Here is a 26,603-nt window from a genome sequence, read left to right as displayed (position 1 = left end):
ACTCTGCTCACTGTCTTAACGCTTTACTATTGTCGAGCCCCAGTAATGCCTCCAAGGAAGAAGGCACGCAAAGCAGCGAGGCCGGAAGCCGGGGATGATCCGTCCCCGACGGAGCGAGGAGATCAGCCATCTCCAGAGGATGCACCCCCGCAACCTACTCGCAAGGCTCCGGATAAACCCAAGCTGACAATGAAGTTTCTACAAAAGCAACTAGAGGACTTGCAACAAGTTACTACGCAGATAGCGAACAAACTGAACTCTACAAATTCCAGTGACCCCCAGACTCCAGGTGCGTTACCAACAGACGGAGGGTCAGCAGGACTTGTAGGTCTTAACACCTCTCCTAGCTCAGTGACTGTAACCCATGTAACCGATACCCCTGGCGTGTTGCCAATAGCTACCACAAGTGGGGCACTGGATCCTCAGCCCCCATCTCTTCCGTCCATCAACCCAAACGCCCAGATGCCAGGCCTAGGCTCGACCCTGGCTTCCAGCATTCTAGGTACATCCTCTCTTACTAAGACAGTTAATGCCTCCGCTCTTAACCAACCAGCGTCAGTAGTTGGGACTCCTGCCATAGAATCTGTCCTTAGCGGTGAGCTCTATAAAACGGGAGTTCACTTACCTCTGGACACTGGAATACCAGAACCAACGAAGGAGAAAATTTGGCTAGATAAATATGTGGAATTCAAACACTTATTGCCAACTCATCGTCCCAAAGCGCAATTCAACATCAACCTGGAACCATTAGCAGGACTCCCAACTTTGACGGTGGAAAACAATGTAGAGGACAGTAAGAACTCCCTTTCCTTAGCACAATGGTCAAACGCATTCGCGATTTACCAGTATATCTATGTCCAGAAGCATGTTCTGCGCAGTACCCAGTTAATCTCTTACGGGTACTTGATCCGATCCATGGCAGACCGAGGTGCGCAGTGGGGTAAGTACGATATGTACTTCAGACAGCTAAGACAGATCAACCCAAACCTACCATGGGATGTCCCACATCCGCAGCTGTACGTTGATGCCTTCAGTAGCTTGGCACTAGCATCTTCTTCCCCCAAGCCCTCCTTTCCCAAGACCAACAAAATACCCAGAGGCTACTGCTTTCAATATCACCTCCCCGGAGGCCAGTGCTCCACGACAGGTTGCCCTTACAAGCACTCCTGCCCCACCTGTTCAGGGCCACACAAGGAGCCCAACTGCCCCAAGAAGGCTCAGCTCAGAAATAACAACACCCGTAATCGCTAAGAAGCTTAGTTTGTTTCTAGAAGGGTACCCCGACAGGGAAAAAGATTACATCATCAAAGGCTTTACCTATGGATTTCCATTGGAGTATTTTGGATCTCGAAATTACTTTCCTTCCAAAGTCATGTCCCCCAATCCAGCACAACTTCCAATTATTTTTGAGAAACTTCAGTCTGAACTGGAACAAGGACGTATAGTGGGTCCATTCGCAGATAAACCATTTCCGAACCTATTCATTTCTCCCATTTATGCGATTCCCAAAAAAGCCCCAGGAAAGTATCGGATAATACATGACTTGTCGCATCCCCCGGGGAAAGCAGTGAATAACGGTATTCCTAAAGAGCTATCCTCGGTTTCTTATGCCAATATAGACAATGCTATCCGACACATAAAATTGCTAGGACCAGGATGTTTTCTAGCAAAAACGGATGTGGAATCAGCCTTTCGTATTGTCCCCATACATCCTAACGACCACCACCTATTAGGATTCTATTTAGACAATGGTTTCTATTATGATCGATGCCTGCCAATGGGAGCTTCAATATCTTGTTCAATTTTTGAGGCTATTAGTTCGGCCCTTGAGTGGATAGCGGTAAACAAACTCAATATACGCTTCCCTACCCACATATTAGACGATTTCTTGTTCGCAAACCACGCATACTCATCTTGCGAACGAGACTTGGTAGCATTTAGCAATATGTGTCAGGAAGTAGGGGTTCCTCTTTCGGAGGAAAAAACCTACTACCCAGATACGACTATGTCATTTCTAGGCATAGAACTCGACACAAGATTGATGGAGGCGAGATTGCCCATTGACAAATTACAAAAGTGCAAAGAAACTATTCAAGAATTCCTCCTGCGCTCCTCAGTTTCCTTAAAACAAGTGCAGTCCCTTGTCGGACTACTCAATCACGTATGTCAAGTAGTTGTGCCAGGGCGCGCTTTCTTAAGAAGATTGATTGATCTAACCAGGAATAGGACATACAAAACAGGCCCTATTCACATCAACAGTGGGGTAAGGCTTGACTTACAAATGTGGGGTCATTTCCTTGACACCTTTAATGGAAAATCCTTCTTTGTTGACGACCAATTTACTACGGACTCCACGTTAAACCTGTATACAGATGCAGCAGGATCGTTAGGTTATGGCGCAGTTTATGGCACAGAATGGCTTTACGGAGCTTGGCCACAGGCACTACACTCGACGAATATTACAATATTAGAATTTTATCCAATTGTGCTGGCTTTCCATATCTGGGGCAAGGAATGGGCGAACCAAAGTATTTTGTTACACACTGACAACCTTGCCCTGGTGCACATAATCAATAAACAGACGTCACGGAACCCCAGGATAATGCCCTTGGTTCGAAGATTTGTTCTTATAAGCCTCCGCCGAAATATTAGATGTCGAGCTGAGCACATACCGGGAACACATAACACGATGGCTGACTGTCTATCTCGCCTACAGGTAGAGCGGTTCCGCAGGAAATACCCACACATGGCAACTCATCCGGTCAGGGTGCCTCCCCATCTCCTGCCCAGCAGCTTAATCGACTAGTCGACAACTTGCTTGTTCAATCCTTAGCACCTTCTACAATCTCAGCTTATCGCCTGGCGTGGCAGCATTTCCGTCAATTCAGCCTTGAAATCCACTGTACAGCCAATATCAAGCCCCCTATTCCAGAGCCTATAGTATGCCAGTTTATTTCCTACTTACATAGTAAGGGATTTGCCCCAGCGTCGATAGCATCTAAACTTTCAGCTATAGGTTTCATTCACAAAATCCAAAATCTACAAGACCCCACTTCTACTTTCGTCGTTCGCAAGTTGATGCACTCAATACAAAAGAACCACGTACCCGACGGAAGGTTGCCCATAACGCCTCCTATTCTTTCCCAATTGATTGATGCCTTGAAGTTCATAAAGACCACGTACTACAATCAGTGCCTGTATGAGGCAATGTTCACGTTTATGTTCTACTCTTTAGCTCGCATAAGCGAAGTAACGGTAACTAATTCTTCCCAACACACTCTGACCTTAGCGGACCTCAGGGGTAATCTGGACTCTAATAGTGGCCTAACTTCCTTCTTGGTACAGTTTAAGACGTACAAACACAGCAGTCCTTCAGCCCAATCCACCATCCAGATCCAACCACACCCAGAAAGTCCGCACTGCCCGGTGGTAAGCCTTGCTAAGTACCTCCAACTACGGGGAAGGAACCCGGGGTACCTGTTCCAACGTAGGGATGGTTGCCCTGTTACCAGCGATAACTTTGCCAAGGCATTAAGAGCCTGTGTCCTGCAAGTCAAACTCGATCCACAAAAATACACCTCGCATTCCTTCCGAATTGGAGCTGCTACGCAAGCAGCTTTGCAGGGGGTTTCGGATTCGAACCTTCGGCTACTAGGGAGATGGACCTCAGATGCATTTAAAAAATATATTCGCACTTAACTCCATAGAAGGCACCTGGTTCGTACTTGAACAGCTGAAAAAGATCCCTAATAGACCCTTAAACGGGTATAATCGGCTAACGGCACAATAGGTTGATACCTACTCAACCTCACCAATAAGAATTATCAACTTTAGACTGAAACCCCTACATAGGGTGAGTTACCCTACAGCCTTGATACATGGTGTGTTACCCATATGTCTGATCAACTACAACATTTGAACAGGGTGAGTTACCCAGAGTTCGATAACAACAGTAAGTTCCCTGCTTGCATCCTAAACCAAGCTACATTGGAATACAACGTTTAGGGTGCCCTGCTCAAGGTTATGATAGCAATAGCTAGCTCCATGCCTGTATTGAACACCTGGCCAGTGCGGCTTTTATGCCGGTATACGGTGAGTTACCTTAGTTCTGATAATAACAGCTGACTAGTACAGGTTTGTTTGTTTTCTAAACCAAACTGGATAGCATAGCTATACTCTTATAATAAGTAGATTTGTTGATTCTTAGTCCCTGAGTAGTCTCCCAGTTATGAATGTATTACCTTGCGTAATTCCATACTACCCTACAGCACATAAATGTATGCTAACTCAATAGAAACTTTTCTTTCTGTCGTTGCTCCGTAGCGAAATGTATTACCAGGTGTCACTCCATGTCACTTTACGGTAAACAATTTTATGCTAACGCTGTATAGGGAAAAAACAGATAGTTTACAATACTCAAGGATACGAAGTTAGATTTATAAATAAAGCGATCGACACTGTTAGTCTAAGTTACAGCCATGCTGCTCAGGTTACTTTCATAATATGCCAGTATTTTTCTCTAAACGTACCCTACAATACTCTACAGATCCTAGGCAACATTTGCATTACGTCAATATTTCAGCATCGCACCTAAAAAGTCGTTTCAGACTGTTGTATAGAAACTAGCTCAGACGTTTTGTTTGTTCACCTTCGCCACATTTCAGTTTATTGAACATTTCTTGTTTTTAACGTTTTTAACGTTTAAGTGGTGGTAAACCAGTACTCAAATTATGTTGGAAATCTTATAATGTTCGTAAACTTGTATGATTGGCATGTGACCTTTATACGAAAAACCTTTTCACGAGATATATGGAACCGTTGTCATGGTAACCATTTGGCGTGTTGCCATATATTGAGAATGATACATATTTATGTAATGATTCTATGTTTTTTCCATTCTGTATGCCAATCTTGACAATATACCTGTTTTTCCGCCAAAGATGCCAAGTGTGTCAGTTGAATTCTTGTCTCCCTGTCCTTATATCGGTCGGAGAAGTAGGCATAAGGGGCTTTTCATGAAATGAAAAGAGTATTATGTCTGGATTGAGATTATTCCTGTCTCCTCTTCTCTTCTCTAGTGTAACGCCTCCACGTAAATGGCCATCTAATCTGTGCTGAGTCTGTGTTACTGAAAGTCTAGCAAAATATTGTAATCTGTCTGACACACAATGGGCTGGAACAACAGCTTCGCATCAGCTCCCTTAACTAGCGGCCTGAGCCACTTCACTATCATCAGCTTTCTGACCAGACATAAGTCGGCCAATCCTAGGCACGTGACTGTATGAGTAGTGCGAATTGATTTTTGTAATTTGTTACTTTTATTCTTTTGTAGCATACTTTTCACCAAAGTGCTTTTATCACTACTCCAACAAAATTCTTTTTGTAAATATGCATTTCGATGGTTTAGCTATTTTCTAATTTCTTTTGAGTTATTAGTATACACGTATTTTGCAGATCGTACAATACACTGTTCCCTTCTAAAGGGGTTCTACATAAAGGTTTTGTGATAGGCTTTGTTTTTGGTTTGTCCTTATGGTGATAACAGAATAGTCAGGCATACTCACACGCCATTGGTGGACAGCACTTTATCTATAGAAGTATACCTAAACTGTACCCTATGGTATACCGTAATTGATAACAAAAGTATCCATCCCAAAGTAGCATTAATCTTGATTTTTGTTGCAGTCTTGTTTTATATTTTTCAGCATTTATGAAGTAGGTATGAATCCATGTGCCTTGTTTATTAAATGGTATCACATTCTTGGAGACCTGGTAACCCCCATGCAGAGCCTTTTTACTTGGGCACGACAAAGTACGTATGTACGAAGTGATTTAGGAAGGTACAGGCTTAATCGCATAAGAAAGCAATAATTTAAATGTGTAAAATCAGCAAAATTCCATTTCAAGTATCCTTATATCCCCCATGTGGAGCCCCAATTAACATAACCAATCAATCAAAATATTTTGACAGTTATGCATGGTTTACAAGCAACTATACAAACATTTGCCATGACTTACCCCCATAGTGTAATATAATTACCCGATTTATTATGGCCCAAAACTCGAAAAATCCCCATAAAGACCCCCCTCTCATGGCTCGCGTTATGTATGGCCCAAATAGATGACGATTGTTTTTGAATAAGTAGATGTTCCTCTCTCTAGCAAAAGTAAAACCATTTACCAGAGCCACTGCGTATAGCAGATAATGGGCCTTGAATATCACTAAAATTTACAGTGATAAAAAATCTGCTTTCAGTGATTCAGGTAACCCCCTAGTACACCCTCTTAACTTTAATGTATCATCTTCAACTTTTGGTCTGTAAAACTTAAGGACCCATGCTATATGGAAATATAAAAGTTAGATTTGTATCTTATGTACATTTCTCAGGATAGCCATCGCAATTTCAGTAATTTTCAGCCATTAATTGTCGGATTTTCGAGGGTCTCTGAGGGGGGTCCCAGAACGCCATAACGAAAAATAGCTGGAGGGTTTTAAGTATATGGCTGTTAATAGTTCCACATACCTATCACACATACAAAGTATGAACCGATTTGGCCGACCCCCATCTTCCGGCCTCTGCCTGGTTTTGCCTGGTTTTCTCGTGCAATGACTCTTAAACACCGCACTACTGTAAAAAACACGTTACATGTAATCAGGGATTTTGGGGAACCCATAGGGAAAATGTAACCTGGTATCAAGTACTAATTTACCATTTTACACTGTAAGAGATTATGGCTAATTAAACTACCATCGCGATAAACTCCTACAGGGTAGAAAAGATTACCCCGGCGGCAGGTACGTGTACATTTTCCGTCACCAAGCAGAGCCTGTCCAATCTACAGTAGACTGGATACCAGGTTAGATAACATTTGTGCGGTACAAATGCGATACATGCCAAAAGATAACTACCAGGACAAATTGAAAAATCCTCGTAGGATTCCTAGTTGTTAGTGGGTAATCTTCTTATAACGGATAGTGACATTTCTTCTGTTCTATTTCATGGAATAGAAATCTTTCGAGGTCGTTTCACTTCTTATTCCATTCTATATTCTTTCAAGTCTCCTCTTATTCTCTTATATTTTCTATCTAGCCATTCCTCATTGAGTCAGTCATTCATCATTTATATTTTCTTCCAAACGTTGTTCCAGTTGCCCAGCGTCGGGTCTGTCCTCTGGGTCTCCGGCCCAACACTGGCACATCAGCCTGTATAGGGAGACGGGACATTTCTCCGGCTTCTCCATTCTCTTACCGCGCTTCAGGAGCCGCACCAGCTGCCCGCAGTCCGGACGGTAAACCCGGGGGTAGCGGGGCTCCTCTCCGAACGTGGCGATCTCCCACAGCAGCACGCCGAACGACCACACGTCACTGTGGCTGGTGAACTCGCCGTCCCGGAGAGACTCCAGCGCCATCCACTTCAGCGGTAAGAGGTCGTCCTGGCCGAGGTGCGTGGTGTGGACGTACACCGTGTTGGCGTACACGTCCCTGGCGAGCCCGAAATCGGCCAGTTTGGCCACGCCGTCCTCTGTGATAAGGACGTTCCGCGCGGCCACGTCACGGTGGACGATCTTGAGACTCTCCAGTTCGTAAAGTGCGCGGGAAACGTGTAGAGCGAACCGCAGCAGGTCAGACAGACGAGTGTCGGGGTCCTGGCGACACCCGCGTAAGAAGTGAAGAAGGTCTCCGCGCGGAGCGTACTCCAGCAGGATCCGTCTGGGCAGAGACTGAGTGATGATGCCGTGTAGCTGGACGATGTTTGGGTGGACACGTTGGTCATCTCCCTCTCTGTGTTCTGACTGATTGTGGAGGGAAATCAGAATATCCACTTCCCGATAAAAGTCCCGGTAGCACCGCTCACTCCCATCGCCACTCTCATGAGCCAGAGAGATCGACTTGGCGGCGACCAAGACCGGTTCTTTCTCAGGCGTGCGCAGCTGCGCTAGCACCACGTGACCAAAAGTACCCTGACCAATCATCTTCACCACCGTTAGATTCTCTTCACGCCGTTCCCATGGTAACCGGACATTCTGTGCCATGTCCTCTTCCTCCTCGACTTCTGCGATCAGTTCTTGCAGCAGAATGCCTTCTTCCTGTTGCCTCGGTTGATGATTCCAGAAAATTTTCGTTCTTAGAGCAATCCTCGCTGATATCATCACCACAACGAAAACAGGTATCACAAGGACAGCTAGTAACTGTAGATTATGGCTTCGTAGTCGAGCGGGACGTCGGCTGCAGTCCTGTCCAGTCCACGGCGCTTGACAGAAGCACGTCCCGTTGATGTGATCACAGACCCCGCTGTTCTGACACGCACAGACGGAAGAACAGTTCAAACCGTAGTGACCATGGCGACACGGACGGCCGCAATGTTTTCCCATCCAGCCTGGTAGGCACACGCAGCCTCTCCACCGATCACACCTGCCCCCGTTCACACAGTCGCACGTGCGGTTACAAAACATTCCGTACAGGTTGGGAGGACAACTCGTGACGTTTAGAATAAGTTGTTTCTCTACGACGACCCTCGTCCCGGCAGTTTCAGCTACACACGTGTAGACACCATTATAGTCATCACGGAAAGCGTTCATCGTAAAGTTTATGACTGTTGTTTGGTTTGATAAGACATCGGAGGTGTTTGTGTGAAATGTCGTGTACTTCAACACCATAGAGGACACGTTGAAGTGAACTGCAGTGCAGGACAGCGTCACGTTACTTCCGATGTAAATGTGTTGCATGGGAACCGTTACTATGGCTACCGCTTGGGTTGGGATGTCACATGCCACCCCTATCCACCCCGGAGGACACAGACAGGCACCGTTGAAACCATGGCAACGAGCGCCATTTTTACACACACAGTCCTGTTCGCACCATGGACCAAACTTCCCTCTTGCACAGCCGAGTTTGTCTACAGTTAACTGTATAGAATACGTCGTTGTTTCATTTGAGATTCTATAATCGAAAGGGCTTGACTCGCATCTTACCATTGCCGGCGACGATGTTTGGAAAGCGTCAGTTTGAAAGACCACAAAATATCCAACACGTGAGTCATTTAGCCATTCAGGCCTGACGAGGTGACTGTCTACAAGATTTTGGAACACAGTTTTATCACTAGTTCGACTCACAAGCTGTGCCTGGACAGTCATGCCCGTTTGGTTAGAAGAACAGTATAATCTTGCTCCAGAGTCAGAAGCGATGTTCGCCCAGCCAATATCAGTCAAAGATCTCAACCCCCCGACTATCGTGACTCCGCAGACGTCGTTAGCTGTCCGAACAAGCAATGTCTCTTTTATCTTGGAAGATGGACCTTGTAGATCAGACGTGTGAGTCCAACCCGTGTCATATCTAGAGATGTAGTTGGAAAAGTTTAACAGTCGTTGAGGCCTCCCTTCTCTTTCTGGTGTCTCACATGTTGTGTTGTACAGAGGTGGGTAGCCTTCTACATCAGTGATATCGATTTTAATGGCGTAGATTTCGCTAGAGGTTTGGCATGGCTGATCAGCTGTATCAGTACACTTCAATAACACAACGAGATCGTACCTTATTGGACGAACCCGGAAGTCAAGTGGGTTAGCGACACGAAGGACGGCCTGGGATCCATTTGGACTGAGTGAGAACCTTCCGTATGGGTCTCCGTCGACGATTAGAACGCTAAACCTGTTGGCTTTGCTGTAAAGATCTGAAGTTATGTTAGCCACAACAGTACCGACTGGGATGTTCTCCGGTATGGTCAGGTTAACCGTTTTTGCTGAAGTATTGTAGACACTGCTATCCCAGGCAATTGGCGTTCCGGACACAGAAAGGATCAAACACCTCAGGGTCAGCCACATGATGATAACAATAATCATGTTGTCGTCAGTAATATCCTTGACGGGACCAACGTTACACATAAATCGCTTTCTGTAGGATTTCTATCGTGTTGTTGAACTACACCAAAAAGAGGAAATCTTCCTTGATCTCCCAGCTTGCGTTAGTATCAACATGACCTGGTCTTTCCACTTACGGTTCAAGACCTCCTAATGGGGTAAAAAGGTCATCTCCAAGCAGATGTGCGTTGGTGGAGTCAAACGCCTTGAAAAGAATTGTTAAGCGATAATAATGCCTTTCTCTTGCGAAAGGGAAAAATACGAACATAATTCTGCAAGTTACGATGTTAAGGTGTAATAATGTACAACTTCTGGTTTAATTAATATTCTTGATCGATTACTTACTAGCTGGGTTCAGATCCAGAGGTTCAGGTCTGTAAGTCCATAATTTTCTATTACTATATGTCAAATGCTCGACAGATATTTGTACAGTCATTTTCCCCTTAGATTAAGTGTACGTTGTTCTATGTGCTAGATTGTGGAACTAGACGTTATGATAACTAATTTGATAAAGTTAGCTGCACCTGTCCAATTTAATATTTGTTATTGAGCGATATCTCAATAATAAGTATTAAATTGGACAGTTGCAGCTGACATGCAGTTGATCACGTCTTGCAAATTAAACACTTAAACAACGTTAACGTTCCGAGATTGAGCCAGAATCGTCCGTACGTAAGGGTCTTTCTCGACGAATTGAAAGACAATCTTGTTTCTTTTGCTGTAAAGAGCTGACGTTATGCTTGTCAGAACACTACCGACACTAATGTTCTCTGGTATTGACAGGTTAAATGTCTGTGCTGAAGTTGTGTTGTGTAGACACTATTTTCCCAAAAACTTGGCAGTGCTGACTCGGAAAGGATCAAACTCCCTAGTGTAAGCCACATGATGATACCAATAATCGTATTGTCGTCGTCGCCTCCAAAGTTGTTTTCTGTCTTCATTCACCGTGCAATTATTGACTTAAAATACAGCGAAAAAGAGGAAGTTTTGTATGTATGGTCCACTTGCGACGGTACAGTCAACACAGTCAAGACGACCCCGTCTTTCCACTTTTTTTACGGTTCATGTACTATGATTGGTTTAAAAGGTCATCTCCAAGTAGACGTTGTTTGTTGTATTTCAATTGTGGCTTCATGCAAGTTATTGTAGAAGTGGAGTGATCTCAGAGTTTAAAACTTTATCATTTAAGTCCACATGCAAACATACGTCTTCAGTAGGCTCTAGTAAATAATAGATTATTCAACAAATATAGTCTAGAACTCTTTGCTGAAAGAAAAGGAAAGTGTTCTCATCGAAAATGTAGATGCACAATTCGCAAAAAGGGAAGTTATCACAAGCACAATACGAGCCCCGGTGGCATGCATGCAAACAGTTCCGTTCTTGGTATTGTGAGGAACCCTGCAACTTGGAGGGGGGGGGGGGGGGTACACTTGGCAAGTACAAGTATTATCAATTGTTCAGTAGAAGCCTAGCGACTTTTATACGAAATGCATTGGCTGCAGTTACGAGTGAGGTAGTTGCGAAAACAAAAAGGCCATGTGTATGAATATACTAATTTCCTAGTAAACAGAGCCGTATCCACTGAAATAAGGAAAACTTGAGGAGTACACGAACACACACGCACACACACTCACACGCACGCACACACACACACACACACACACACACACACACACACACACACAAAGTAGCACACCGGTACATACCGTCACACACAGACAGGCAGGGACAGACAGACAGACACACACACACATACACATACACATACACACACACATACACTTACACACACAAGTATAACACAAAAGCTCGATCTGCCAGGATTTAACCTGTTCAGTCGCAGTGGAGAGAAACTTGAACCGTAACGGGGGTCATGTTTAGGAAACTGTTTACCATAGCAAAGTAAGTAGGAAAGTTAAGTCATGCAAGGCAACTTCCTCCCGCTCTGTGGAGAGGTTCAAAAACACGGCGCAGAAGACGAGCAGGAACGTTCGGTTGGACGGCAGATTTCGGCGACGAATAACGTAACATAAACGTACGGCATCAATATGACAACCGATATTGTCAAGTGGCTGGCACTGATCGGGTTGCTCATTGGAATATCGCCTGGGCTTCCGAGTGATTTGGAAAGTAGGGTCAACAATACTTCAGCACAGACGTTGAACCTGACCATACCGGAGAACATCCCTGTCGGTACTGTTTTGGCCAACATAACGTCAGGTCTGTACAGCAAAGACAACAGCTTTAGCGTTCAAATCGTCGACGGAGACCCGTACGGAAGGTTCTGGCTCAGTCCAAATGGATCACAGGCCGTCCTTCGTGTCGCTAACCCACTCGACTTCCGCGTTCGTCCATGGTACGATGTCGTTGTGTTATTGAAGTGCACTGATATAAATGGCCAACCATGCCAGATGTACAACAAACTCTACTCCGTGAAAATTGATATCACTGATGTAGAAGGCTACCCACCGCTGTACAACACGACATGTGAGACGCCAGAAAGAGAAGGGAGGCCTCAACGACTGTTCAACTTTTCCAACTACATTTCTAGATACGACACAGGTTGGATTCACACGTCTGATCTACAAGGTACAACGTCAAAGTTAAAAAAGGAAGTACTCATGCGATCTGATAACGACGTCTGCGGAGTCACGTTGGTCTGGAGTTTGAAGTCTTTGACTGATATCGGCTGGGCGAACATTGCTTCTGCCTCCGGAATAACATTAGACTGTTCTTCCAGTCAAAATGGTATGACTGTTCAGGGACAGCTTGTGAGTCGAACTAGTGATGAAGTTGTGTTCCAAAATCTTGTAGATAGTCAACTCGTAAAGCCTGAGTGGCTGAATGACTCAAGTGTTGGATATTTCTGGGTGTTTCAAATAAACGCTTACCAAACATCGTCTCCAGATACGATCACATGTGAGTCAAGCCCTTTCCGTTTCCTGATTTCAGAGGAAACAACGACGTATTCTATACAGTTAACAGTAGACACACTCGGCTGTGCAAGAGGGAAGTTTGGTCCATGGTGCGAACAAGACTGTGTGTGTAGAAATGGCGCCCATTGCCATGGTTTCAACGGTGCCTGTCTGTGTCCTCCGGGTTGGATAGGGGTGGCCTGTGACATCTCAACCAAAGCTGTTGTCATAGAAACGGTTCCTAGGCAACACCTTTACATCGGCAGTAGCGTGACGCTGTCCTGCGTTACAGTTCACTTCAACGTGTCGTTCGTTGTGCTGAAGTACAGACCATTCCACACAAATACCTCCAAGGTCTTATCAAACCAAACAACAGTCATAGAGTTTACGATGAACGCTTTCCGTGATGACTATAATGGTGTCTACACATGTGCAGCTGAAACTGCCGGGACGAGGGTCGTCGTAGAGAAAGAACTGATTCTAAACGTCACGAGTTGCCCTCCCAACCTGTACGGAATGTTTTGTAACCGCACGTGCGACTGTGAGAACGGGGACAGGTGCGACCGGTGGAGTGGCTGTGTGTGTCTACCAGGCTGGATGGGGAAATATTGCGACCGTCCGTGTCGCCATGGCCACTACGGTTTGAACTGTTCGTCCGTGTGTGCGTGTCAGAACAGCGGGGTCTGTGATCACATCAACGGGACGTGCGTTTGTCAGTACCCGTGGACTGGACAGGACTGCAGCCGACTTCCTACTCAACTAGGAAGTGGAAATCTACAGTTACTAGCTGTTCTTGTGATACCTGCTTTCGTTGTGGTTGCGGCATCAGCATGGATTTTTCTGAGAAAGAAAACTTTGTTGAATGGACGAATGAGGAAACAGGAAGAAGGCATTCGGATGAAGGAACTAGTCGATGCAAACGTAGAGGAAAAAGAAGTGGTGGCAAACCGCCGGTTGCCATGGGAACGGCGTGAAGAGCATCTAACGGTGCTGAGGATGATTGGTCAAGGGACCTTTGGTCACGTGCTGCTAGCGCAGCTGCGCACGCCTGAGAAAGAACCGGTCTTGGTCGCCGCGAAGTCGATCTCTCTGGATAATGAAAGCGGCGATGGGAGTGAGCGGTGCTACCGGGACTTTTATCGGGAAGTCGACATTCTGATTTCCCTTCACAATCAGTCCAAACACAGAGAGGGAGATGACCAACGTGTACACCCAAACATCGTCCAGCTACACGGCATCATCACTCAGTCTCTGCCCAGACGGATCCTGCTGGAGTACGCTCCGCGCGGAGACCTTCTTCACTTCTTACGCGGGTGTCGCCAGGACCCCGACACTCGTCTGTCCGACCTGCTGCGGTTCGCTCTACACGTTTCCCGCGCACTTCACGAACTGGAGAGTCTCAAGATCGTCCACCGTGACGTGGCCGCGAGAAACGTCCTCATCACAGAGGACGGCGTGGCCAAACTGGCCGACTTCGGGCTCGCCAGGGACGTGTACGCCAACACGGTGTACGTCCACACCACGCACCTCGGCCAGGACGACCTCTTACCGCTGAAGTGGATGGCGCTGGAGTCTCTCCGGGACGGCGAGTTCACCAGCCACAGTGACGTGTGGTCGTTCGGCGTGCTGCTGTGGGAGATCGCCACGTTCGGAGAGGAGCCCCGCTACCCTGAGGTTTACCGTCCGGACTGTGGACAGCTGGTGCGGCTCCTGAAACTCGGTACCCGACTGGAGCAGCCGGAGAAATGTTCCGTCTCCCTGTACAGGCTGATGTGTCAGTGTTGGGCCGGAGCACCAGAGGACAGACCCGACGCTGCACAGCTGGAACAACGTTTGGAAGAAAATATGAATGATGACTAACTGACTGATTGACTCAGTGAAGACGGACTCGATATAAATGAAACGTAGGAAGGAAAGGATAATTTTACACACATATATGCCAGAACTGGCTGATGTGTCAGTGTTTGGCCGGAGACCCAGACAGACCCGACGCTGTACAACTGGAACAACGTATGGGAGAAAATATGAATGATGACTAACTGGCTCAATGAGGAATGCCTAGATAGAAGATAAAAGAGAAGAAGAGGAGACTTGAAAGAATATAGGAAAGAATTATAGTACATATACACACATATACACACACATTACATTTCTTATACACAAGAACTGCACTAATCCCTATGTCTATTTGGACTTCAATAGATGTGGATCGACCTTCTTAGATTTCTGTTTCGTGAAATAGATATGACACAATGTTAATCTCCGTTATAGAAGAAGATATCACGTACTTAGCCATTGCTAAATATGTGTCCAGTAACATTATTAGTCAGCATAGACATTGTCAACACTGTTTAGAGAATGGGTACTTTTGTCTCCTCGGATGTCCGAATGCGGAAATCTTTGTTAAAGGAAAGGGGAACTGTAAATACATTTGCCTCATCTAAAATCACACACTTTAGGAAAGGGAAGTCTTAATTTCCACAAACGCAAAAGGAGAACTCGCAATGGAATGTAGGTGTTCCGCTTTTTTAAGTAACAGATAGCTTTAAATTTATTGCACAACAATTGTACGGGGTACAAAGTATGGCATCTACATAACTACAGTGCTATAACTTAACTTAAGGCTTATCTAACTAATTTAGAAGTTGTAGTATGGGATAAGTTTCTTACAGTCATTGGAGGCTTTTACAATCATTGGAGGAATTTCTAATGTCTAAACCTTCTTTAATATATTTTCCTATATCTGTCATGCAGGGATTGTCACATGTCATGATGTATTTGAATTTGCACTTCAGGTCCATTGAGATAAATCCTTGTGTATAAGATGACAACCTTGTGTACAGAGAATTTCGTATATCAGAATATTTGGGACATACAACCATAAAGTGATATTCGTCTTCGATTAGCTCTGGACGTAGGTCATATGTTGTCAGACATAGATATTTTGCGTTGTTCGTAGCCAGGCAATGAGACCGGCCGTTATCTGAACTTATAGGGACTAGACAGAAAGAAAGGAAATCAATGCAAAACAGAGAACTAAAATTTCTATTTTATTCTAATTATGGAGATAAATATAACGTTAGCTTGATTCTGACACCTCCCACCCTTAGCATCCACGTTGTATTTTTTTTAATTATTGAACAAACACATAAAGGCAAAATAACAGACAAGTAGCGGCCCAGTCAAGTTAAGACAACTTATATCGGTGCCGCTATTAAAAGAAAATAAGAATAACATATGATTGACAGGATGCAGTAAATCTGTGCAAATGGAATACAAGTGTATTGACTGGTAGAAGCGCAAGTCCTGGTACACCCCCCTCCCCCAACCCCGGAAATTTTGGTAGGACACGGAAAAGAAACATGGTTAGAAACGGCCAGTTTGCACAATGAAGTTCTAAGTTGAAGACATAATCAAACAGTTTGTGGAATAGATGCAAAGGGAAGTACCAAAAACTATTAGATGTTTGATTTCACCATCAGAAAGAGAGAAAATATAGAAAAGATGTCCTACGATCCAAAAAAGTTTGCCGAAGAGAGTGTGACGAGGGTTATTATGTAATGGGCACGTTGTATTTAAAACCCAAATGTTAGGCAAATATTTATTGGAGAGCAGTACATGGCAAAGCTAATCTATGTCGCCATTTTTAATTACCTTCAATACAACTTTGTTTATAATTGATCTCTACAGTTATACGTGTTGTGTATTGTCTATCTGTTTGTACCATCATTGTGTGGTCGTCACTGGAGATAGCGATAGAATACATAAATCATTGTCCTCCATTCAATGAATAAAAAGCAGGGTTTGTTTAAACTATATTTGGTACCCTATAGAGCCTACAGTTAGGCCTGGTAATTGCCTGTTGGCAAGTGCAGATTGACATTTCTAAATCTGCCACACAAATTTTACCCTAAATGTGCCCCAAAGCCCGGACTACCTGACACGTGTTGGGGATTTAGTTCTCCACAGTAGGCCGACGTACTGTCAGGACCTGTTACCCTCATGGACGGGTGGGGAGGGGGGCGTCCTTCACTGAGAAGGTCAACACTGACAACAAATTTCCCATATCTTTATGATTTTCGAACTCGGCATTTTGTAGTCAATACCTAAAGCAGATACTACAGGCCTATGGCAGCGTACATCTTGACGAGCATAGTTCACCGAATTTTGTCAAAGTGTTAGATTTAAAGCTGTGACATGATTAACGTTAACTACGTAGGGCTACGTTAGTGATAACAGTGATAAACATATCATTGGAGAGGGTTGCCCCTTGCACATGGCCATGTGTAATACTGTCACGTTTCAAGTGTATCAAAAATAATTCAAGGTTACTTTTATTATCAAGGTGACAGCGTCTTCATTATTTCTTCTGTTACAGTTTCTGGCCTGTTTCCATATCTGCTGTACAGCCATTCTAGGTGGCCAGGGCTAGGTTTGGTTCAATGGTAGGGTTGAGAGGGAACTGACAGTATCTCTGCGTGAACATAGATGAACCATATCTCTTTGGAAAGACTAGCTGCGACACCATCCTACTAACGAATGGGACCCTTGTGCCAGTGTTCTGAGACCGTAATTTGTTTCGCAAGGCATTCGAATTCGTGCGGTTTTATCTCAATGACAAGTAAGCCTAAGTGACGGTTCCTGGTGAGAAAGGAATCCCGCAATACCAAACGTTGCAGGGTACTTCTCATGCTGATAGTCATCGGGTAACATCGGCCTGAGACTGACTGTCACAGTTTGTCAGCAATGTCTCTTTTATCCGTGATGGCTACTGCTGTGAAGTTTGTTTTCTTTACTTTCTTCATTTCTACTGGAGGGGCTATAGACAGAAGTAGTTCCGATCTACAGCAGAGGCTACAGGATCTCGACACTTTCATCCAGAACCTGATGACATGTGAGTCCAGGCCTGTAGTCGGACTGACCGTGTCCGTGGTCAAGGACGGCCAGACCATTTTCGCCAAGGGGTACGGACAAAGGGACCTGCAGACGGGACAAGCTGTGGACAACAGGACTCTCTTCGGAGTCGGCTCCATCTCCAAGTCCTTCACCTCAGCCCTGTTAGCGGCCATTCTCGGGGAGAGGAAAGACGTGAGCTGGGACACCGTCCTGACGGATATCCTGGGGCCGTCCTTCAGGTTCAGGGACCAGTTCCGTACCGAAGAAGCGACCCTGAGAGATCTTCTGGCCCACAAGATGGGTCTGGAAAGTCTTGGTCTTGCTGTTGACGTCGGACAAGACATCGATAGAGCAGAGCTGGCCAGGTTGGTGACATTCTTTAATCACAAATAATATTTTTACCTTTCCCAGAAGGTTATGTTTTCCGTTAGTGTTTGTGTGTGTGTATGTGTGTGTATGTATGTATGTGTGTGCATGCGTGTAGTTGATCATCATATGTCCAGAATACCTGGATGAATTCTCTTGATATTTGGTATGTAGGTAGGTCTTGATGAGACATTGAAACGGTTATATTTTAGTCTCCCTAGCGGCTTGCTTTGGTACTGCAGCGGAACTTCCAGGTTTGATATCTCGAGGACATGCTACGGTCGTGATTTGTGAGTGGCAGATAGCTCTTGCGCCAAAGAGTAAGAGGTGTATGTTTGGGTCACCTCGTTTTTCATATCTCCCTGCGTGATATCTAGGCCATGCAAGTATATTATTGTGGTAGGGCATTGAAGGACCTTATAACAGACAAATCTATACACCTTTCTCACACGGCGGCCATGATAGATCTAAAATGAGTTCAATGAGGCAAATAAAAGACTGTCCATCATAATTAGCAGTTCAACCAATGATAGCCTGCCAGTTAGGAAAGCGACCGATAAGAGAATGGCTGCATGTCCGTCAAATGTTTGCATTATTATGCTTTTATCTTGCATCTCTTAAGGGACTATGGGATCTGTCTTCACTACTCTAAATTGCTACATCTTTTGGTGCATAACATAAGGTAAAGTATTTTTTATTTGATCTTCTATTGTGGAAATTTGTGAGGTTTTGCGGAAACGTATAAATGGAAGCTAATTTTAGAAATAAGTTTTGTCTGTTTGCCTCATTGACCTTGTGTTCGATCTATCATGGCCGCCGCGTGAGAAAGGTGTATTGGAGACATAAACTATAGGTCATTAAAACTGACAGGCAGACGGAATCATAGAAACTTTCTTGCAGCAATTGTCACTCCGCCTAAAATTTTGGACTAAGAGCAGGTCTCTCTACTCAAGTCAGTGAGCATTCCTATCTTAGAGGGACGCCGTGATTGTAGTTTTAGCTTCATAGCAGGACGTCGGCTTTTCTTACCACTTAGAGACTCAAGCCCTGCAATTTTCCGGCAGCATCATTACATGCACAGCAGGACTTGTGCCAATGGTTCACTAGAAGTCAGGCAGAGTACATGCAACATTTACGCTGATGTGTATATGTCTCTGCTTAGAAACCTTTCCATGGCCGTTGAGGACAAATTGTGCATGCATTTCAATAGTAGGTTTAGATATACAATGAGATCTTTATTTGCATTTTCCTGCCCACATGGGCTAAATGCAGTGATTCAATAGTATTACATAGAATACTAAAGACTAGATACTATTACAGGTAGTGCTACAATCAAACAATTTGATAAACAAAATATCTAGAGCTAGGCTATTATTACAACTATTGTTTACATGCCTCTTTCCTCTTATACAACAACAACAAGCTTTATTGACACGACAGAAAGTACAGTGACTTTTATATAGTCAAACGTAAACTACAAAAAAGTGGATACAGAATAAATCTAAAAATCTACTAACTAAACAATATATGATAATAAGAAAACGTCCATACAATCAGGTGAGGCAAAGCAATCTTTTATGTATTTACCTATCTTAGCATTATGAGGGCTGTCGGATATAAGGTCTCATTGATGTATTACTCCGCGAGTGGGTACCCTAAAAGAGATCCGAGCCAAAAATGAACGACTGCACGGACGCATGTTTTTAGCGGTGAGAAATTCCCTTTTAGCCAGCGGAACTGATCTCAAAAGTTAGATTGGTGAAAGCTTATTTGTAACTGAAGAAATTAGCAGGTAAAGTTTTGCAGCCGCGCGCTAGGTCGGAGGTACACAGTCCTGGGTTCTGAGTGGTGCGGTTGTACAATAGCAGCGAAAAAGTGCCTTTTGTAGGGATTGACTAATCGTAGTTTGTAATTGCTATAAAAAAAGTTCCTACGTATAGTTTACATTGGCAATTTTTTCCCATGATATAGGGTAAATTTGCTCGACATAGAATGAAAAATCTGCTGAAATTTCACGTAGCTTCATTCTGAACGCGCCCATTTAAACCACGAATTATAACATAGAAGTCTATGGGAAGAAGAAACTCATCAATGAGACCTTAAAGATAAAGTCAAATCAACTTCTGGTATAGAGTATCGTAAAATCTGTTGTGTTTAGACATAGTAATGTGAATAACGTATTGCGTAACTTATCATATATCGTACACTACAAGTTGAAATGAAATTCATTTTCAATTTGTTTTAGACAAAATTTGATGATCTGGGGCTACATTGTGGTATTTTCCTGTTTCCGCATTCAATTTATGACTACTGATTTGAGGACCCGTACAGCTCTTGAATGCTGCTTTGAAATGGTTAGAGTATTCCTGTTAGAATAGGTAAGAATTTGTACCTGACTAATGAAATTTTATGTTGGTATAGGACTTATATCTCTCTTGGGATGGACTCTCACTGCACTCGGGGCACCGATGCGGCACTGCCGGGTTTGCTCACTGTGGTACTGTTTTGTCATTTTCGCGATTTTCAATAATTCAGATATTGTGTAATACGTAAGTGTGACATTGAAGACAACAAAATACACAAAACTTAAGCAAATTCGTTCTTTATTTCTAAAATTCATTGAGTATCTTTCGAACCCCGCAGTGCCGCACCGGTGCCCCAAGTAAGGAGATACCACCTTAACCATTTGACACGGTTCTGTCGATGACAAATCTCCCTCTTGCAGACGGATACGGTACTACAGACAGGTCTACCCAATCCGTACCCGCTGGCACTACAACAACGTCATGTACACACTTGCCGGGCACGTGGCTGAGAAGCTTACTGGAAAACCCTACGAGACCCTCCTGAGAGAACGCATCCTACAACCTCTGGGTATGGGCGACACGGTGTATCTGGCTGATGTACAAGAGGAGGATGGCTTCGTCAATTTTGCCCAGACATACAGCTCAGACAATGAAACAAGTCCATTTGTTCCGTACAGCCCAGAAAATCGCAGGTATATTGTTGTTCGTCTCAGTCTCTCTCTTTCTCTCTCAGTCTCTCTCTTTCTCTCTCTCTCTATGTTGCATGATATGAAATAAAAATGAGAGTCCATGAGAACTTTTCAACTTCTCATCATGACACTTCACATTAATAGAGAGACTTGACATTAAGGATTCATAAATGAAAGACCTCCGCATCATATTCCTAGCATCAAAATCAGAGACTCTGATAGGAATCTCAGTAAGGTTCTCCAAGGTTTCCACTTTTAGATATAAGTTATGTTTAATCGTTTAACTTAGCCGGGAAATCCCTGTACATTCGGTAGCGAGAAAATGGAATTGCTTTCGTTAGAGTGTTTTAGTAAAATAAAAGGTAACATTGTCGTTGATATAACGTTATGTTCTATATTCTTACATATAGACCTGTGAGGTTACATTTGCCGGCAGGGGGCGTGGTGTCCAACGCCTTGGACATGGCCCGGTACATGAAGTTCCACCTCAGCGGGGGGAGGGACACGGCCGGCCGCCAGGTGGTCCCGGAGGACACCTTACGGCAGACCCACACGGTAGACTTCACCATGCCCCTGTACAGCGAGAGGGTCGGACCAGACTGGCCGGTGGGAGTGGACATGCTGCACGGGTACGGGCTGGGGTGGATGAGTGGATACTACAGAGGTGGGCAATCTCGCAAAATTGGAAGATGATGTAACGCTAGTTCACCTTTATCCGCGGGGTAACCTATATATGTTTTCTAACATAGGATATTTAGGGATATCAGGTCAATGGTCGGAGGTTTCAAATTGCAATAGTTTAAACATTTTTCAAATATTTTCGAAAAATTGCAGTTTGAAACTGACGCCCACTGACTTGATAAATATCCTGTTTTTAAAAACAATGCATTTGGCATGACGAACATCTATCCACACGACCATTGCACTGGTCAACCTGATGATACCAATTCAATACCACGGCGCGGATGAGAGACCCCAAGGAAGACCGGAAGCTGTCGCCCGACCAAGCGAATTTGTCCTTCGGAAGGTTAAGGGACGTAAAACGTGGGTCCCGTGCTCGAGGAGGTACCTCGACCATGTAGATCAGTCTTCTTACCGAAATGTTGGGTACATACTAGCTGCAGATATTATATTTAATGACCCGCCCCGACACCGGTGCCGGTGTCGATTCATTTTGACCAATCAGAAGGAGCGATACACTCCGGGCCGGCCGGAATCTATGTGTTACGGCGTCATAATCAACGTGGAATGGGGCCTTCTGATTGGCCCGCGGCGCCTGGCTATATGATAATGTATTGTAAATCCCTTGGTAATATCATTATCTACACTTTCATTTGTTTCTAGGCCATAGAAGGGTTTACCACAGCGGACTGGTGACGGGGTTTACCTCCCTGTTATCGCTGTTCCCGGCCGCTAGAGGGGGTGTCTTCACGTCTGTGAACGGTGTGAGGGGACGGAGCAAAGACGTACACAACGTCATACATCACCAGATTGCTGACATACTGATAGGTTGGTAACAATCAAATATACAATCAAACGCCTTTATGCAGAGCACACCGCTTTTCTGTGAAATGCGGTTAGGTCTACCTTTTTTAACGTGGAGCATGAGTGAGCTAATAATACGAAGTTTTGTAAAGGGTGTTCGATGTTAAAGTTTTGTAATGTTTATATTGTTGATTCTTCTTCTTCTTGTCCTTGTCATCCTGACGGACGATCAGTTCACTGACAGGTGGACTCGCCGATGTGCAACCAGACCCGCTGCACTTCTGCACAGTCTGCCAAAGGTTGGGCGTCTGAAAGCACGGATTTTGTCTCTTATGCCTTCTAGCTGCTTCCTTCATCTTTAGGTCATTTTGGCACCTTGGTGGAGTTTGTGCCGCCATGCAGCACGGTCTTGAGCTAGCTGCTCCCACTCAGTTCCAATGTTGATGAGTTTCAGGTCGCGCCTGCAGACGTCCACAAAACGGAGCTTAGGGTGTCCCCTGTCACGTTTGCCATCTGCCAGCTGACCATGCAATGTTTGGTGTGGTAGGCGTGACGGATCCATGCGGGAGACATGACCCAACAAACATGATATATCATGTTGCTAATAACATAAACTTGTTGATGTCGAATGCTTACAGAATCTGGTGTGTTACGCCGAAGGCTGGTGCTAGCGGCTATATAGATACAGATACAGAAGCTGGCCCGTGTGTGTTACGCAGAAGGGCGGTTATACCGGCTATATTGATACAGATACAGAAGCTGGTGTGTTACGCCGAAGGGCGGTTATACCGGCTATATAGATACAGATACAGATACAGTTGCTATTTCAATGTCGATGTCTAATGCTTATTGTTCGTTAGGTAAGGATCACTGGCTGAACGCCACCACTGCCTGCTCGTACCCCCAGCCTTGGTGGACTAGACCGAAGGCCAACGATTCCGTCAACATCCCCGAGACTTCAGATGAATTCTCGCGAGACAAACGAGACTACGAGGGTCACTATGGCAACCGTGCAGTAGGTACATTGACAATCAGCCTGAACGCCACAGATGAGGAACTTTACTTCAAACTCGGTTTGATCGGACATGGTGTTGTTATACCTACAAAACGTGTCAACGTCTTAAACGCCTTCTTTAGAGGACCGCTAGATGGTTCTACAATTCTTGTCGATGTTCAAGTGCATGGAGAAGACGTCGTTTCTTTATCCTTCAGAAGTAAGCCCCCTGAACCCGACTTATTGTTCGAGAGAAATCTAAAAGTAAGAGATACGGAAGATACTGACCAAGAGTGGGGTGGATGTAGCAGTACTTCTGGTGCTATGCAAATCGTAATGTCTCGTCTGGGGTTATCTTTTGTGTTCATTCTGACATTTGTAATATTAGTTTAGCAATCACTTCCTCGTACCCTGCCAAAAGGCTTTTTCTTATTTCTTATTATACACAGAATCATTAATCTGATGAAAAAACTTTCTGTTTCTACCGTTAAGAAAAACAAAACACTTCGTCAGCGAGTTAAGAATTTTTCTTCATCACTTTTGTCGTTCAGCATATTTCTTGAAGTAAGATTCTGCTGGAATGATTAGAAAATATTCTCTTGATCATGACAACAAAAATAACCTTGCTACACAAAACAAGAAATTAAGACTTGAATTTTTAGAACTTGTCGAGAGTCAAAATCTTCTTGGGAAATACTTCCTCAGCTTAAGAAATTAGGGAAATATTTCTTGTTGTGAGAATTTCCATGGGATGAATCTTCAACTTATTTTTCTTATTCGCATTGATGTAAAATGCAAAACATGAGTTAGAATATCAGAGATGATAAGGGCAGATTTTATTTTCATTGAAATCATTCCTGTTCTAGTTGTACATCTATTCTATCATCACTTGTACCGAGTCGCCTTATATGATTATATATGCAGTTTTGGGCATAATGATCTACATGGTTGTTCTTGTAGATATTCTACCGATACTGGCAAGCTAATTAAATTTACAGAAAATGTAGAACCGAATATTGTACAGAGAAATATCTCGAAATTTGAGTCTTTTCAGCAGCGTTTAAGTACCTGTAACTTTAGAATTAGTGCCCACCCCCTGGAAATATTAAAGGGGAGATATATGAAACTACCTGTACCTATCTGTAAATATTGCCCCTCAAATGCTGTGGAAGACGAGAGTCATTTTATCTCTATTTTTTTTATAATTATATAAGAAACCAAATATTTATGAGTTTATCCAAAATACACTTTCCAAAATACACTTTCGTTCTAACTATACCTAACAATGAGAAAGCAACCCTATTATTAAAATCACTGAACCCACATATTATAAAAGAAGTGGGTAAATTCGTTTTCCACTGCCTAAAAAGAAGAAGCCAAACCCAACAAAACTTTTATAATGTACACTTTAGTATTACAAAATAGTCATAGAATGTAGTTCTTCGCACCTTTGTACTTTTCATATGTGTTGTTTGTACCTGCAATTAGCCCTCGGGCAAGAATTTGCAATAAACATTACCATTTATCAACAATAACCAATTCGTAAACTATGTACATTTTTGTCGATATTCAATGAGGTTAATTAAAATGATTTCAGATGTTACAGTCCTTTGCAGAATTGGTCAGATTTTGCTACAAAGAGTATTGCAATTAAGATTTAGGTCTCAATTGGTAAAAGGTATCTGCTGGGCAGTTCTCCGGCTGTTTTTAGGCGCTCTCTACATACCTAGCTCCGTGGGACACTTTGAGGCTCCCGGGGTATTTGTGGGCCCAGCCGAGCACTGGGTAAAATCTAAGTCGGATATAAAATGAACACGGGACCCGGTAGCAAATAAACGCAATAACCTACCCGTGTGGAACACATAAGTACCCCCCCCCCCCCCCCACGTATCCGGCAGTTCACACATTTGTGGCTTCGGACGGGTGGCTTCGGACAGTGCAATCGGGACCTAAACCTACTTGGAGTCTACTGTATACTGGTTTCATGACACCAATAATATACCTTCCCAATGCATTACTACCAAAACTAAGGCAAAGGCCAAACTACTTTCTTTACGAAAAAAATGTATTACGTCATCCTATTTCCTCAAACGTGCACGTACGCTGCCCAAACTAGAAGGTAGGCGAAAGTTGAAAACGGCATGAAACGGTCACCACCGCTAGTAGGGTACAGGCAGGACCCGTCGTCTACCGTGGCCTGGTTGTCGAAGTTGTCTGCAGCGGGACAGGTACAACCCCGGCGGGGCGGCTGGTACTCCTTCTCACATGGGCCTCCTCCCACACACGTCGCGATGGCGTCAGCAACTCTCTCTCCCTCGAAAAAGGCTCCGTGCACGAAGCCAAAGTATGACCCTGTCCCGTCTCCTGCGAAGAAAAGACGCCCGGCGACAGGAGCCTGCAGCTTGTGCAGCTCCTCATCATTGATGCCGACTCCAAAGTTCTTGCCACAATTCGTTATATATATATCGTCAGGAATACCGAAATTCAGCCACAAACCTCGCTACATTATCAGTCAGTACTTAACATACGCCGGCCTACCTTTCCCCGTGTCATTGGCCATGGCGTGGCAATAATAAAAGGAACTAAGAGTCATCAAAGGCCAATGATTAGCTTTTGCTACTTATCACATTCATGATTTAGTTAAAAAATGCATAAAAGTATAGCCGTCGGGATCCATTCAGAAGGAGCGACACCCCCCCCCCCCCGCTAAGCATCATGCAAGCCTTTTAAGAAGTAGGTTGTCTTGCCTGTGATGAAGCCAAGTAAGTGAAACGTTGAAAGATCAAAGTCTATCAGTTGGGAGCTGGAACTGCGGCCGCCATTGGTAGGTGCAGATATCAATTTTGGTCAAAACTATCGACGGAATAGATTTCTCAAATTTTTCAAATCAAATCAAATGTCAACGTTTCGCTCAACGAATCCCCGTTTGTATGTGTGTGTGTGTGTGTGTGTGTGTGTGTGTGTGTGTGTGTGTGTGTGTGTGTGTGTGTGTGGTTGTGTCCAGTGTGGTATCGCGTTTAAAAAAAAGAGTCAAGTTTATTGCACAGCGATTGCATCAGGTACAGTGTATGGCAAATAAACGCATTACTAACAACTG

General features: G+C 44.2%; 3 protein-coding genes across 4 annotated transcripts in view; 2 read left to right on the top strand and 1 right to left on the bottom strand.

Annotated features, from left to right (window-relative positions):
• Positions 1 to 4,840, top strand: part of LOC118416853 — a 7,485-nt gene extending 2,645 nt beyond the window's left edge. The window contains exons 1-3 of one of the 2 annotated variants that reach the window (XM_035822128.1): positions 7 to 502; positions 2,717 to 3,528; positions 3,870 to 4,840. In XM_035822128.1, the coding sequence (XP_035678021.1) occupies positions 46 to 502; positions 2,717 to 3,528; positions 3,870 to 3,875 (1,275 nt within the window). In that variant the 5' untranslated portion in view covers positions 7 to 45 and the 3' untranslated portion in view covers positions 3,876 to 4,840. Of the gene's footprint in view, positions 1 to 6; positions 503 to 2,716 lie in introns of those variants that run through there. The other variant, XM_035822127.1, reaches the window with a different exon arrangement.
• A 2,270-nt stretch (positions 4,841 to 7,110) lies between these two features.
• On the bottom strand, positions 7,111 to 9,837 carry LOC118415417 (putative wall-associated receptor kinase-like 11). The gene has a single exon (XM_035820027.1). It carries the CDS (start codon positions 9,835 to 9,837, stop codon positions 7,111 to 7,113), a length of 2,727 nt encoding a protein of 908 aa, XP_035675920.1.
• A 7,304-nt stretch (positions 9,838 to 17,141) lies between these two features.
• On the top strand, positions 17,142 to 24,099 carry LOC118416843 (beta-lactamase-like). The gene is made up of 5 exons (XM_035822116.1): positions 17,142 to 18,031; positions 20,758 to 21,030; positions 21,438 to 21,691; positions 22,372 to 22,536; positions 23,373 to 24,099. Exons 1-5 carry the CDS (start codon positions 17,517 to 17,519, stop codon positions 23,897 to 23,899), a joined length of 1,734 nt encoding a protein of 577 aa, XP_035678009.1. The 5' UTR covers positions 17,142 to 17,516; the 3' UTR covers positions 23,900 to 24,099.
• Positions 24,100 to 26,603: the final 2,504 nt, after the last annotated feature.

Source organism: Branchiostoma floridae, chromosome 5, assembly GCF_000003815.2.
Source record: "Branchiostoma floridae strain S238N-H82 chromosome 5, Bfl_VNyyK, whole genome shotgun sequence".
Lineage (NCBI taxonomy): Eukaryota > Metazoa > Chordata > Leptocardii > Amphioxiformes > Branchiostomatidae > Branchiostoma > Branchiostoma floridae.
Note: the sequence above shows the minus strand (reverse complement) of the source record. Positions and strands in the feature narration are given on the sequence as shown.